This window comes from Magallana gigas, chromosome 3 (genome assembly GCF_963853765.1).
Source record: "Magallana gigas chromosome 3, xbMagGiga1.1, whole genome shotgun sequence".
In the NCBI taxonomy this organism is placed as follows: Eukaryota; Metazoa; Mollusca; class Bivalvia; order Ostreida; family Ostreidae; genus Magallana; species Magallana gigas.
In genome coordinates this window covers 18,313,429-18,328,267 of record NC_088855.1, presented here as the reverse complement: position 1 = coordinate 18,328,267, position 14,839 = coordinate 18,313,429, and the positions used below count along the sequence as shown (strand labels likewise).

General features: G+C 32.6%; 1 protein-coding gene across 1 annotated transcript; it reads right to left on the bottom strand.

Moving 5' to 3' along the window:
- Positions 1-764: 764 nt before the first annotated feature.
- Positions 765-12,630, bottom strand: LOC105317121 (probable cytochrome P450 CYP44). The gene is made up of 11 exons (XM_011413664.4): positions 12,540-12,630; positions 9,420-9,486; positions 5,033-5,247; positions 4,645-4,870; positions 4,073-4,251; positions 3,754-3,937; positions 3,489-3,669; positions 2,815-2,978; positions 2,611-2,692; positions 1,714-1,932; positions 765-1,460 (listed from the first exon to the last, which is right to left on the bottom strand). Exons 2-11 carry the CDS (start codon positions 9,428-9,430, stop codon positions 1,335-1,337), a joined length of 1,587 nt encoding a protein of 528 aa, XP_011411966.3. The 5' UTR covers positions 9,431-9,486; positions 12,540-12,630; the 3' UTR covers positions 765-1,334.
- Positions 12,631-14,839: the final 2,209 nt, after the last annotated feature.

Below are 14,839 nucleotides of genomic sequence, written 5' to 3'. Positions count from 1 at the left end.
ATATTTATTTCTGAATCAATTGATTTACTGTAGTTACATGTAATTGTATTGGCTATATCACCCTTTTTGTACAGTATTTTAGTCTTAATTTTCTAGTTATTTATTGTTTGTTTAGGAAGAAGATTGTTCTACATAATGTGCCAATAAATCTATCTATAGTACATGTACATAGTTTGTTTGCTCAAAAATTGCCTTGATGTGCAGTTTCATCCTAATAATATATTACAGATCCATTACATGTGCATGAAACTTTGAAAAAATCCCTTACTTTTGAATTTTTGAAATGTTTACAAAAAAACCCCAACTAATCTTAATTAATTTAATTAATGTTTAGTTTTACTGAAAGCATCTAGTGTTAGAACCATTTTAACAAGAGCTTGGACTTTGGGTAGTTGTGTCAAACAGCAATGTGACGTAGGCCTGTCTATTTCATTGTAGGCCACTGCCATGGCTCTTTGAAATCAACAAGATTTCTCTGGCCTTTGAGCGAAAACTACGCAATCTATGTATATTTCGCTTGAAACCAGCGTCATTTTTTACTTGTTTTGACGCAAGAAACAGATAGTTATATCCGAATGAAAGTCCAAGGCCTTGTTAAAACAATTCTAATTTATGCTTGAAAGTGATCAATAAGCTACTCAGAATGTTTTATTTGTACATGTTCATGATTTCAATATGCAAGAGGATGAAATGCAATATGCATACATGTATTTACCCACCTGTATAAAGCAACAATATTTATTCATATAAATCACAACAGTTGATAAAATTTTAATTATTTATTAATTGACAAGGAAGTTAAAATGCATGACTGTATTCAAAATTAATACATATTTTCTGAAAACAGAATCATAATTGTATATACACACTGTAAGCTAGCTCTCTCTCTCTCTCTCTCTTAACAATGATTAATGTCATTTTATGTTTGTAAACAGTGACTTTTTTAGTATTCAATCCTGTATGATTAATAAGGGCAGTTACATGTACATGTATCTGTTTCTTCTACACAAAAATAATATACGAAGTATACATGTAATATTAAATCCTACGGATTTACGCCAAGGAATTACCATGGCAGGAAGCACGTTCTGGTCAATTGGATGGGTAATGATGACTCTAATATGCACGTTGTGTCAATGGCAATGATGCAACAGGTCGTGCGCGGATCTTGAGTGTGAGGGATTGGGGGGGGGGGGGGTCTCTGTTACATAGTTTACATAGTAAAGTTACCAAAAACAGGCATGGTACATTCCTCATCCCAACCCTCGGAGTACAGAATTTAATTTTTATTTTTCGGACCCCCAGTTGAATATTATTGGATCCGCGCATGATTTTCATGGACCTGGCCTCGGTGTGAGATGAAGCGTGACTTTCTTTGCCGGAGCTGTGAATGTTCTCGTCACGGATTCCAGATTCTTAGGACTTCCGGGAGGTAAGGAGATTCGAAAGTTCTTGATGAGCTGTGAATAGTGTTTGATTATTTTTTTAAAATTGATACTATGCAAAATAAAAAAAAGTTTGATATTGAATTTTTGTATGTTCTGAACCTGAAAAAGTTTAATATTATCACTAAAGTTCTTCACTTAATTTTTTTAAAATGTTAAACTCAACCTCTAAACCAACCCCCAGCCAAAAAAATGTCTGGCATTCGTAATTTAATGCTAAATTTTAAAAAAAAAAAAAGAACCTCTATTTACAAATATTGAAACTTACATTGAGTGTTACGACGAGAATCTCGGTTTCTGCAAATCTTTGTCCAATGCAACTTCGGGGACCAAATCCAAAGGGCAGGAACGCAAAGGGATGGGAGTGTCTTGTTCCATTGTCCAAAGCATCAGATCCCCGCAAAAACCTCTCCGGGATGAATTGATCGGGATACTTGTAGAATCGGGAGTCTTTACTGATGTTATTTGACGCAATCAGTATTGGTGTCTGTTCAAAACATAACATTTTTTAACTGAACGCTAATTGATTAATTAAAGTTCATTACTTCCTTGACATTTCAAATACATCGACATTGCAACGTAATCGGCAAAACTAAACAATCAAAGAACTGAAAGTACTGAAAGTCGAGCTTATTTACAGGGATGGAACTCAGAAATCCGTCACTGTTTTAGATGCGTTATTGTACATTTTGTTGGAATATGACCGGCAAAGCTAACACGTTTACTACGTAACGTAATATTATTGTAATAGGATGAAGGGGTAGGCTTTTTCAGCCGATAGTGCTGTATGAAGGGGTTGTGTTTCTTCATTTCAGTGTTTTTATACGCTCAAAAGGTTCGTTTCTCTGTATTCCAGGCTGGTTTTATACATGATTATAACTACATGTATTGGTTTGGCTCGACATAGTTAAACTGAATTTAGTTTAAAATTGTTATATACATGGATTTACAGCCACAATTTGCGATCCCGTGAACATTAAGAATCGTTCTCAAAAAGAGAGGATGTACGTGCATTATTTATGGTAAACTTTTAAATTGTTGAGATATTGCTAGCTGTTTAGAATAATGGACACCGTCAACATTGCACCCTTTTTTTAATCGCATATCCCATCAAATGTCAATTTGCGGATTCACCCCGATAAGTTTAAATTAGGCTTATTTTTACCTTTTTCGGAATTTTGTATCCTGATATGTTACAATCTGTGTCAAAAATACGGACGCTTCCAACATTGGTAGGGAAATTCTTTCTTTAAAAAAAAATAATGTAATTGCGATTATTTACCTGTATCTTCATTTGTTGCTTTTTTCATTGTATAGAATTTGTTAGTTTTAAGATTTACGCGTAAATATCAAGATTTGAATGATTTACCTCATCGATTCCCGAAGACATGCTTTCAGAAAAGTCATCTTAGATAATGCTGTAGTGTCAAGACCATGATTGCTGCTGTGATTACTGATTTCATCAAATACTTTTTTCTGCGCTTCTTCGTTTGCCGCCAGTTCATACCACAGAAACGTCATTGTATTGGAAGTCTTAAAACATTAAAACTTTAAATTAAAAAAAAATATTGCAAAATAACATCACTGATTCTCATTTTGTTTGAGTGTTTTCCCAAAGTGACTCATTTATGGCAGTTTTTTGTGTTGTTTGTTAAAAAGCCGCAACTTTTGTGACCAAACAGGATAATAAGTCCTTTCTCTAACAGAATACTCATTGCTCTAGACCTAGCACTTTTCCCAAACATTATTTCATGTCTTTGCAAAATATGCCAGCAAACAATGAATTGCATAGAACGTTTTAATTTTTTGTTGCTTATTGAAAAAGTTCATAAATGGACATTGTCCCTCCAATAAGAGATGCACTCACTTGCTGGGATACACAATAACACACATGCTGGCAATTGATTGTACATGTATATATACATTCACATATATACTATGAAGTTATTGTATCCATAAATGAAATTGTGTTTATGTATGTAACTGTATACATGCAAATGTAAACATACTATATACGTATGTATTCAGGATATGCGAACTTACAGAGTCAATCCCCCCGCCGAACAGATTGGTGATGAGGAGATTTATTCTGTCTTTGGTCAGACGTCCGTCGGTCATCATGGACAGAAGGAGATTGGGACAAGATGCGTGTGCATTTTTAGTGGATTCCTCGGCCGTAGATTTTAACCGCTGGACAGCACATTCGATCTCCTTGTCTGTAATACTAAATATACAGATAATGCAAATACAAAAATAAAAGGAAAAGGAAAATCGGTTAGAAATGTAAGAATATTTAATGACGTCATACCAATGAAGTTTGAGGACAGCCTTCTCAAATCTTCGGTAAAATGGCGTCCTGAAATATTTGTAAGGTTTAAAGAACTTTCCAGCTTCGGCAGTGGAGGTGAAAATTGTATTGAGATCTTCCATACTGATTGGCGATTGGCCCTGTAGACACCCTAACCGGCGATTGAAACACAACATCCCCATGCCTGCAAAACAAAGACAACGCAAAAATGGTCTTTTATTAATTTACAATCTTTGATTGTTGATGAATTATTATATGTATGTATTACGTATAGAACCAATGTAATCATGCAACTAGATATTATGCAAAATAAACTTGCATTCAGTTGCAACAGCATTGAGTAATTGAAGACAGTCATCTATAGTTCGGGTGTCTTTTAAACTGGCAACGAAATCACCCGCCACCTCATCTATGAGTGGTATATAAGAACGGACAGCGGACGGTTTCATTATGTGATCCTGGGCGGGCTTTCGAAGGTTCCACCACGCCTCTCCTTGCCTGCAAAGTAAAAAAAAATCGTATTATATTTTTTCAATTATACAGCTAGAAAATTCATGCTAATGTTAATGTATAATAACCCTTGTTTTACAAAGGCGTCGGAAGCAATTTGAAATTGGGTGTGGGAAGAGGGGCAGACTTTTCCAAAATTCTTGACAAGATAAAAAAGAGAAGGAAAAACTATTTTCGACAAGTAAAATCCTAATCCGGGGTGGGGGGGGGGTTGTGTTGGTTGTACATTTATTATAATTATGCCCATCTGTGCAAAACAGTGTGTGGGGGAGAGGAGGCTAATCCCCCCCCCCCCCGGCCCAGTTCCCATCTAGTCCCTCCAGTTCCGACGTCTGTGTTTTATTATTTAACCTCTATACTGGTTTACTAAAATGGTCATACAGAGTTCCAAGTCCTTCTTCTTTGTTGTTCCTTATGCCAAATATTTTCACAATTTCTACTTCGGGTCGGAAGGGATATTTGACACGGATGCTTAGAACCTCTTTTGCAAGGTCCGGATTTGACACGACAACAATCCACCGCGAGGCAATTCTAAACCGGAACAGATCCCCATGCGCCTGCCGATATGCGCGCAGAATATCGTTAAGACCTCCTATCTTTCCATTACCTGTAAAAAAAAAAAAACTTTAACAGGTGAAGCTTGCTAAAATTAGGGTTGCTTGGTGATGCTTAAATTAAACGAATACTCATAAAACCGTATTAGAATGGGAAAAAATTATATCGAAGACGATCAAATACCTCTGTGATCGAAACTCATCGTTGCACTTACTGAACTTTTTAACATGAACAAGAGGCCCTATAAATGGCAAGGCGTATATTCCTTTGGGTCCAGGGACGCTATCAAAGCTTTGAATTCCGCTAGAATCAAAGCTCGAGACGTCTGGGGGTTCCTCAAGCGGTTTATCGTTAAACTTAAACCCCTCAATGGTGCTGGAGTTCCGCAAGGAAGGAGTTGACGATCTTAATGCAGTTAACAAAGTCCTTCTGTAAAAATGAGATTTTATACAGGTATAATGTAAACAGTTACCTGATTCAACAACAAATAATGATGCGAGCAATTAAAAAAAAAACGACTGCAAAGCATTTGCTTTAAAAAAAATTTTGATTTGAAAGAAAAATAGAGTTTTTGCCTTACGTGAAAAATAAAAATTATGTACATTAGCAGCATGATTGTATAAAAAGGATCCTGCCAATGACACATTTGTTCATATGTATATGAAGAAAGATGAAAGAATAAAAATCATTTGAAAATTAGAATTAACTGTGTTTTAAACTTTTAACATGATATCACATACCTATAAATTGCAAAACATTTTCGTTTTTAGCCGAATTCTTTTCGAAAAATTTTAAAATGTACGGAAACACAAAAAACGTTTATTTCACAAATACCGGTACATCATACTTTTTATCATTTTTTAAACGATTTGTCTTATTCATCCACACACTCTCCTCAAGAAGATCTAACTAGACTCTGCAGCAACGCACTTTAATCTTATCATACATGTTTATACAGTTGTCATGTTGTAAATTTTGAATTTACTGGGTGGGTGTAAATACAAAATTTACAACATGACAAGTTGTCATGTTGTAAATTTTGTATTTACACCCACCCAGTAAATTCAAAATTTACAACATGACACAGTATGCAACCGATCGCCTCGTATGGGCGGCGGAAAGGGTAAAAAGACATTTATGCAAAACGAACAATTTTTTTTTTTAACATACTAAAATAAGAAACATACAAGCTTTAAAACAAAACCAACAGCCTCTTTTGCCAAATCAACAGACATCGATGCAAAACACAATCAACGATGCAAAACCAACAGTCATGCATTGAATAAACGCTAGATGGCGTGCACGAAGGCATCAGTAGAAATCGTACCCTGGAGAAAACGAAAACCGGGAAAAAAACGTTTCCATAAATTAGAGTGCATATTCTCCGAGAGAAAACGTGCCTTGAAGAATTCGTAACAGGAATTGAAATACTTTTTAAAAAAACTGTTCTTATGCAATAAATAACTTATTCGATAAACAGTTATATCATTTTTGCTCGTATCATTGTTTACATAATGACGTACATTCAAAAAAACTATACAATACAGCTAGGTACGGTACATATAGCATCGATTTTTAAAGGGGGGGGGGGGGAGGAGAGACACATCCTAAAAACCGATGCTTAAGTGAATTAAAATTTAAAAAGTTTGAATTCACCCACTCCTTAGATCCGCCATTGCATGCATCATGATCCCATTTAGATATTTCTAACAACAAATGTGTTTTTCGTTACAACAGGCTTAAGAAGGATACATGTATGTTTAAAACAAATACATGTACAATGCTTGATTTAAAAACTATATAGGCCTAAGGGTGTTGCTATAATGCGGAACGGAAAGCAGAACGGAATAGAAAACGGAAAAATACTATGACGTTTTTCGTTTAAGTATTGTAAAGATTGGGCACAAACTTTTTACTTTGTAACATTTATTCATAAATTTTGAATGATTATTATCATAAGGTTGTTTAATTATTTTTTTATCATTTTTACGAATGTCTATCAACTAAATTATTGCATTCTATTTGCTTAATAAAGAATGAAACGGAAAAGGAAATGTACTCAACTTGTGTTTAAATAAGCTATTAAAATTATTTTTTAAAATTATTTTCCTTTGGTAATATTATTGGAACAAGAGAAAAGCTGTCAATGTGACAGAAAACTGGGTTTTCTTTTGTGTTAACAGTATCCTTAATCCATTTGTCAACCCTGGATTGATAAACACAACCCATCCAGAGTAATGGAGTATCCTATATGCAATATTCTGTGTGAAAATAATTAAGTTCAACAGGTGGCATTTTTATAAAAAAATTATCAAAAATCAAAATCCAAGTATAATATGCTTAGCTCTGATATATGTACAATTGATCTGCAAAACAACAACTTCCTATCTTGAAAACTGTAGGAGGAGTTATCCGTACAATAAGGGTACTCTTTTGGCAGCCGCCCGCACGCCCGGGACCGCTATTTTCACCATTTCAATAACCGGATTTTCCCTTAAATTCGGAAAACCCTATTAAAAATAGTGTAGGGCAAATAGTTGAAGCGTTTGATTGTGTTTTTCATTACTTCGAAACTTGCTTGGGATTTTATTTTTATTTTTAAAAATTCAAACATGATGTACCCTCATTCACATTGAAGTTTTAGTGATCCATACTATTTAAAAAACTTATCAATAGCATTAATATTATTGATATCAATGACGTGACCGACAAACATTGTTACGAGGTTTTACTGCAACATCTGTTTGCTGACCTTTTCGTCTAAGATTATTAATCGAAAACAGAATCCCTGGTATTTATAAACGACCTTTGAATCAAGTATTTAATACGGCCATATTCCTACATAACTTTTAACTTTCTATGGGTTTTCCATATAATTGTCCCAGACATTCATACTCGTTTATAGCAGTTTCGAAAAGTAGAAACAACAGCTGTTATTTTTTTATTATTATTTTATTCTCGAAAAAGTGATCTTTTAACTGAGTGTTAATAAAGTATACTTAAGAAATAAACAGTAATTTAAAAAGTTCATCGGGATATGAACATGGTTGGTCACGTGATCATATCCTGTGAAGCCCGAAGAGCTTCTCAGAAGATTTGATCACGTACCAACCAATTTAAGTTCATATCCCCGTGAACTTTTTAGCATTGCTGTTTATTACTTACATTTACGTTTGAAGGTCTGCCCCCTCCGCTATAAAAACAATGTGCGTATCTGTACTTACACAACTATATTGAATTAACCATACATGATAGCGTTTCCTTTTTTTTTAATGTCTATGTCTAGAATGGTAAAGTTATGTGTTTTACGTTTTTGTTCTGTAGATAAACTAAAGTCCGCCCCCAATAAAATTTCTTAAATTTATAAAGCAAAATTATTTAACATATATGCCTCGAAACCGCCCCCACCACTCAAACCATGGCAAACCTAGTAAATACCGTGTTATTTCGCCTCATGTTAAAGTTCTCTCCTGACGACGAGACTGGTATGGTTGTATTACGACTTTGACATCGCTTTAAATACGGGTCGAAATGATCAGACAAATTACAAATAAAAATGTGTACGTTTTGTTCGCTAATATTTCTGAAGTTTGCTTTCTTTACAATCGCTGCATAACATGCGGGTTGAATAACCCCAATTATTCGGGGGTCGAAACCAAACGGTTTCCTTTTTAAACATTCCCATGATGCATTTTGGTTTGTTTTTTTGCCCAAAAAGAAATTATTTGTCTGATCATTTCGACCCGTATTTAAAGCGATGTCAAAGTCGTAATACAACCATACCCGTCTCGTCGTCAGGAGAGAACTTTAACATGAGGCGAAATAACGCGGTACCCTTTTGTGTCGTTTGTTTTGTTGGCAAATTTTGTACGTATTTTTCTTGATTGAAATTTGGCTTAATTGACTGGGAAAACTACTGCAATGTCTATTATTATACATATACTAAGCATAGCCATCGTTTAAAAGCGTGCATAAAATTTGATATAAAATCGGACCAAGCAGCTTTAATAAAATCAGTTTTGCATAAACGTCTTTTTTTTTACCCTTTCCGCCGCCCATGGGCCGGTATGACTTCTTAGATTAAAATATACTTATGCGGTTGACTTGTCAAAATTGGATCGTTGGGAAACTTCGATATCTATTGGTTAAAATTATTTTTAAAAGCATAAAAATAAAATCGAAAGAATTTTTATTTCATTATTTCCAATTTTTACTCTGAATCAAAGATTTTAAAAAATCAACAAAGGACACAAATGGGGGGGGGGGGGGTAGGAAGTGAAACAACAATGCTTTTATAACTGGTAAGATAAGAAACCAAAATATTTACAAGTTTGATCGAAATATCCAGTGAATAACCACAGATGACCACAGATTAGATAGGTTATTGTGGACATTTAAGTCTTATCAGTGCAAGCCTTAAACTTGGACGCGAAAGATATGGACTATTCATCGGTGTTTCATAAAAGTTTCAGAAAAAGACAACCATGCACTTCTCGGTGGTGACAATGAATTCTTCACTTTCTTCATAGTATTATTGCATTTGCATGATATCTTACATGTAACCCCTACGAAAACTACTAAAATATGTAATAGAAAATTACGTTTTCAGCATCCTGTTGGAACGTTAGTATCTTTTCCTCTTGCGGAAACACATGCAGTTTATTTGACCTGTAATTATAAATATTACATGTTACATTTATATTGTATTGATTGAAGTTACTTGTCTTCCCATTCATATGTTTTCCAATCATTCGATTTTTAGACACATGTATTCTAAATCGGGTGACAAACACACCTTTTATCTGTTAATGCTCTTATTTTGTTGTGTTCAATAATTTCATACCGAGGATTCTAATGAACACGTTCACCGTATTTAGATCCATTTCAACAAGAGCCTAGAATTTGGGTAGTTGTGTCAATTGTCAAACAACAATGTGACGTAGGCCTGTCTATTTCATTGTTGGCTACTCGGACATGGCTGTTTGTAATCAACACGATTTGTGTAGGTGATGAGCTACACGTATGACTATGCAATCGAAACCATCGCCATATATAACTTGGTTTGATGCAAAAAATGAATAGTTACGTCCTACCGAAAGTCCAAAGTCTTGTTAAAATGGTTCTATTTTCATACTTTATCGTTAAGGATGACGTTTACTCAGAATGAAAAAAAAATCCACTGATGATAACGAAAAACCATCTATTGTGTGTTATAGACCTTTGCTTGTATTGTTATTTTTAACTTTCAGAAAAGTAGGTCAATGACCTACTTTTTGAGTTAATGGCCATTGAATATTTATTGAAAAATTAAGAAAAATCCCATAAAATTTTACACTACGATTGAGAGTTTCTTAATTTTAAAAATATTTCAAATAATTAAACACTTTAAAAAATAAAATACAGTTTAGGAATGATAGTGGCACTAAATAAGTACACAACATTAAGATTTCAGCATCAATTTTTAAAAATAATTCAGTCCAAATTTCCTCTATCAGTTTTCAAATACCTACCCATTTTTTATTCAATTTTACAAAAAATTGAGTGATGATAATACAAAAACATTTATGATATTGAACCACTTATATTGACCTTATTCTGTTGGCATAAAATTTATATGAGGTCAATGATCAAAATTTTGAGATATGATGTCTTTTATCGTTTTTAAGCATTTTTCAATATTTTTATTATTCGTGCCATAAGATTATTTTAATGAATAAGTGAGGTAAAACCAACGGAAAATATGCAAAATTATGTAGACTTAAATATAAAATCTTAACTTTTAATATTACAATACTGCCAAAAATTTTTTAGAAGAAAACAAAATCTGCAAAATTTAGTCCGAATTTCCTCTGTTTGGTAAAAGTCAATTTTTGTTTGAGCATAATTCCAAAATAAAGTAAAACTATTGAATGTTTTGTCAATAATAATTCATTTCATAAATACTTTTTGTGTTTAGAACAAATTTTACTCATTACATTGAACTTTTTTAGAATCGGAATTTGAGAACTCAAACTCTGAGTAAATAACACCCTTAAATATGCATATAATCTTAGCCATTGAAGATTTTTTTTTTACACCAATTGTATGATTATCATAACATCATTCTATAAATTTATATGTATAAATGCAGTTTTCATTTTTGTATCTCGTAACGTAAAAGACGGAACTTTTTCGACTGATTTAAACAATAAAATGTTTTCCTTGATGTTTCATGCGGATAAAAGGTAGCTTGCATTTCCAAAAAAAAAGTTACATGTGGCTACCTCCATACCCGCAGCTTTAAGCACCAGAGAAAGCATTTTTTTCAACATTTTCCATGAAAAGTGAGTAAATGTCGATAAGAACGTTACACAGAAGGAACAACAAATAGTCCATACATGTATATGTGAAGGTTGCCATGGTAATAACAGCTACTTTGAAGTCTGAGGTCAGTCCGTGCAAGTCCGTGGACTTCATGCCCTCAGCCTTATGTCCTTTCTGATATATTTCATTTCATCAAATAAAGTCATGTTGTATATTTTATTTGATAAAATGAAATATATCAGAAAGGACACTTAAATACGATCGATCAAGAAATAATCCACACAATGTCAGAAGCAAAATTAGAAAGAATATATCAACGAACGATGTGAAAATGGTGTATTTTAGGTACTAGAATTAAATTTATGATTCAAAAAGCTAAACAAAACATCCAAAAGCAGTTCAGAATGCGTGTATTGTTATGCCGACAGCAACATTAAGGCCATTTTTACTTGATCGCTTAGATATCTGTCTTGTCATGCATATTTACAATTAATTATTGTAGACAATAGATGGAAAATATACTTAGTGGATGTAAATATCTGTACATGTACATAAATGCTCAAAAATGCAATTACACAATACTATATTCTTTTTAAATAGCGAAATGGTAAACAAAAATTAAAACATTGCCGTTAAATTGCATGTTAACAATATCAAAACATTGCAGATATATATTTCCTATGAACTGTTGTTTTTTAGGTATATATATACAAACTTCTTAGAAGAAAATAGAGTAGTGAAAAAAAAATGTTTGTTTGTGTGATTGAAAAGCATTTTTGTCAGGTCATTGCAGTCTATCGCCCCACATTATTATCCATTCATGGTTTGTGTCCCCAAATTAACCTTTCCATCTCTGGCCATTTGCACTTGTGTCGCTATCTGCTCTTTGACTTTTTCGTCTTTATCATTCGAAAAAAAAAACTTAGACACAGTATATTTTAAAAGAAGTTGACATTTTGTTCCGGGTGTGGAAACACAAGGGATGATTTATTTAATTTCGGCAAACTTACAGCTTTGCAAAAGCGAAAGAAGACAAAATAGTTAATCACTATCGAATTCAAGAATATCTTTTTTCTACTTTAATTTTTTACAGTGTATCAAATTGACAATTTTGTCTATTTTTTAAATTTTAAATTCACATCCATTTAAGCTCGGTTTGATCCTATTAAATGAATTATTTTTTTTTACATGTGTTTTTTATTTTCAGTCCAGAAATTTTTGATGAAAAATCATACCGAGGGAAATAAACACGGTTTCATTTTAAAAAAAAAATAGAAAAAATTATTACCACAGTAATTTTCATCACTTGAATGGAGAAAGACAAGATTCATTTAAGAATATGTGTGAAATATGTGATAAAAATATCAAATGAAAAACTGATTTATAGGCCGGTAAAGAACATGAACTAAATATCCTACCTGCTTTTTCTGAATCCTCTCGCTGATCACTGTGTAAACAATTCAGGATCTAATCGGCAAACATAAGGATTGTCATCTAGCACCTGGATTACCTTGAATTTGTCAATCGAGGTCATTCATCGGAAGTTGAATTGTTAACGAAAATAATATATGGTGCCTATATATTCACTGGACTTCGTATCAACCTAGTTTTCATTTTGTTTATTTTTTTTTACACAATTGAAAAAAATATTTATTAATAAGTTGTAAGGGATCTGTATGATATGGTATACAAGTAAAAACTGAATATACTAAAATAGTTGTTGTACACAATTTTTCTCCAACGAGTTGTAAGGTTTCTATCCCCAGGCCTTTGCATTTTTGTGAGTACTTTTTTGTTTCCCTGAATATACGTAGCGAAAATTAATTTCGCGAGTTGTTTTCCCAGTTTACAGTAATTACAAAGTATGTGTAGAACAATGATATGCATTTGTGGAGCTGAGAAATATTAAAGTTAACATTCCTATATCTTCTCTTCTGACGGAACCTTTTCTTTTTAGAATTTCTAACTAAAGACCATTACAAATTATGCTGGGCAGAATGTGTAGGATCAAACACCTAGAAATATAAATATAGTTTCGCATCGATTCTAACTTCCAAGGTAATGTCGTTGATAAATTCTCTAATAAATCCCAACAGATAAAGTCAAAATTCTCTTAAATTTATTTCTACGAAATAAGATCTATTTCTTTTAAGGAACATGATAAAAGTAACCCATTCACACACATTTTGCTAGCTTAGTACACGGCCCTTTTAAAGAAAGCAAGACATGATAATTGAGATTAGAACGTGTATTGTTTAAACGTTACCTCTTGGGATATTACATCTATTTGTTATGCTTTCTGAGTTTAAAAATCCTCAATGCCGTTAAGATGACATGTAAAAAAAAATCCATAAGTGTTTAGCACTACCATAACTTTCTATGTCCAAGCAAAATTAATAGTTATTTTATTCCCTGAAAAAAAATTGATAAAATCTATGGGCTTTATATTGACTTCCCAACTTGAAATCATTTGCTTTTTAACCATCTGTTGTGTTTATTTTTTGAAAGCATTTTAATATTTGATAGTAGAGAATTTCGAGGGACAATACTTTAGAAGACTCAATTGTTGTGGCCCTTTTTAGAGTATATGTAATTTAATCTTCATTAAGGGGACTGGATGATCGTTGACTTTTATAGACTGTATTGATCTCCTTTAAAAGAAGAGCTCCACATCAAAATAAAGGAAAATACCCAAATTCATAAGGTAGAATATATTGATTGTTTCTTTACTAAATTATGGTTTATGGCTTAACAATTCATATCTTATTAATAAAAATTTCAGGAAGACCTGATGGTTAAAGGAACTTAGGCACGATTTGACTTAAAATTTTCAAATTTCATTTTTTCATTTTCAATGTGCATAATGATAAATATAAAAGTTTATAATGCTACCTCAAAATTTGAAAGTCAAACATCAGTTTATAAGCTACAGAGTTCATAATTCTTTGTTTTGTAAACAAAGCTCAATTAGTGTCATTGTTTACATATGTGTTGTATTTAAAATATAACTTTCTTTTGTTGATAATAGTATTTATGAAGATATTGAATTCGTTTAAATTGTATTTTACAAGTCATTTTGTGTAAGAAATGGCAATTCTCTACATTACATTTTTTGTAAACAACCATAAGACTCGAGCTTTGTTTACATTACAATCAATATTTACCTCTGTATCTCGCTTGTAACTGGACTTAATTTAACATTCAATATTTTGGTCAATCATTTAAAATGCACCAGTTAACCATTTTATACATAAAAATTAAAAATAAAATTTTTGATCTTAAATTGTGTCTAAGTCCCTTTAATTTGATGACCATCCAGACTCCTTAAGAAGGAGTGCTCTGTTTAATATATGTTATATTGGAAAATGATCATTTTTTAAAGCTATAAGATATTTGGATATTTTCTTTTACAAAAGCCCAAAATATCATGTGCAAAACTGATGGTTAATGTGGTGACCATGCACGTAGCCTCCTCAATGAAGAATATTAATTAATTAGAAAAGTTTAAATTAATAATTCAGATAATTGGATAGGGTTATGATTATGAAAATAATTAAAATTGTAAAAGCAAATATAAGTAAACAGAATGCAGTACATGTACCAATACTTAATTCTTATTGATGATACAGAAATGATGAGTAAAATTCCTTCAAACCAATGAAGACCAGTCCATATAGAATCACTTCGTTGGAGAGTAAAAATCCTTCAATTACACATG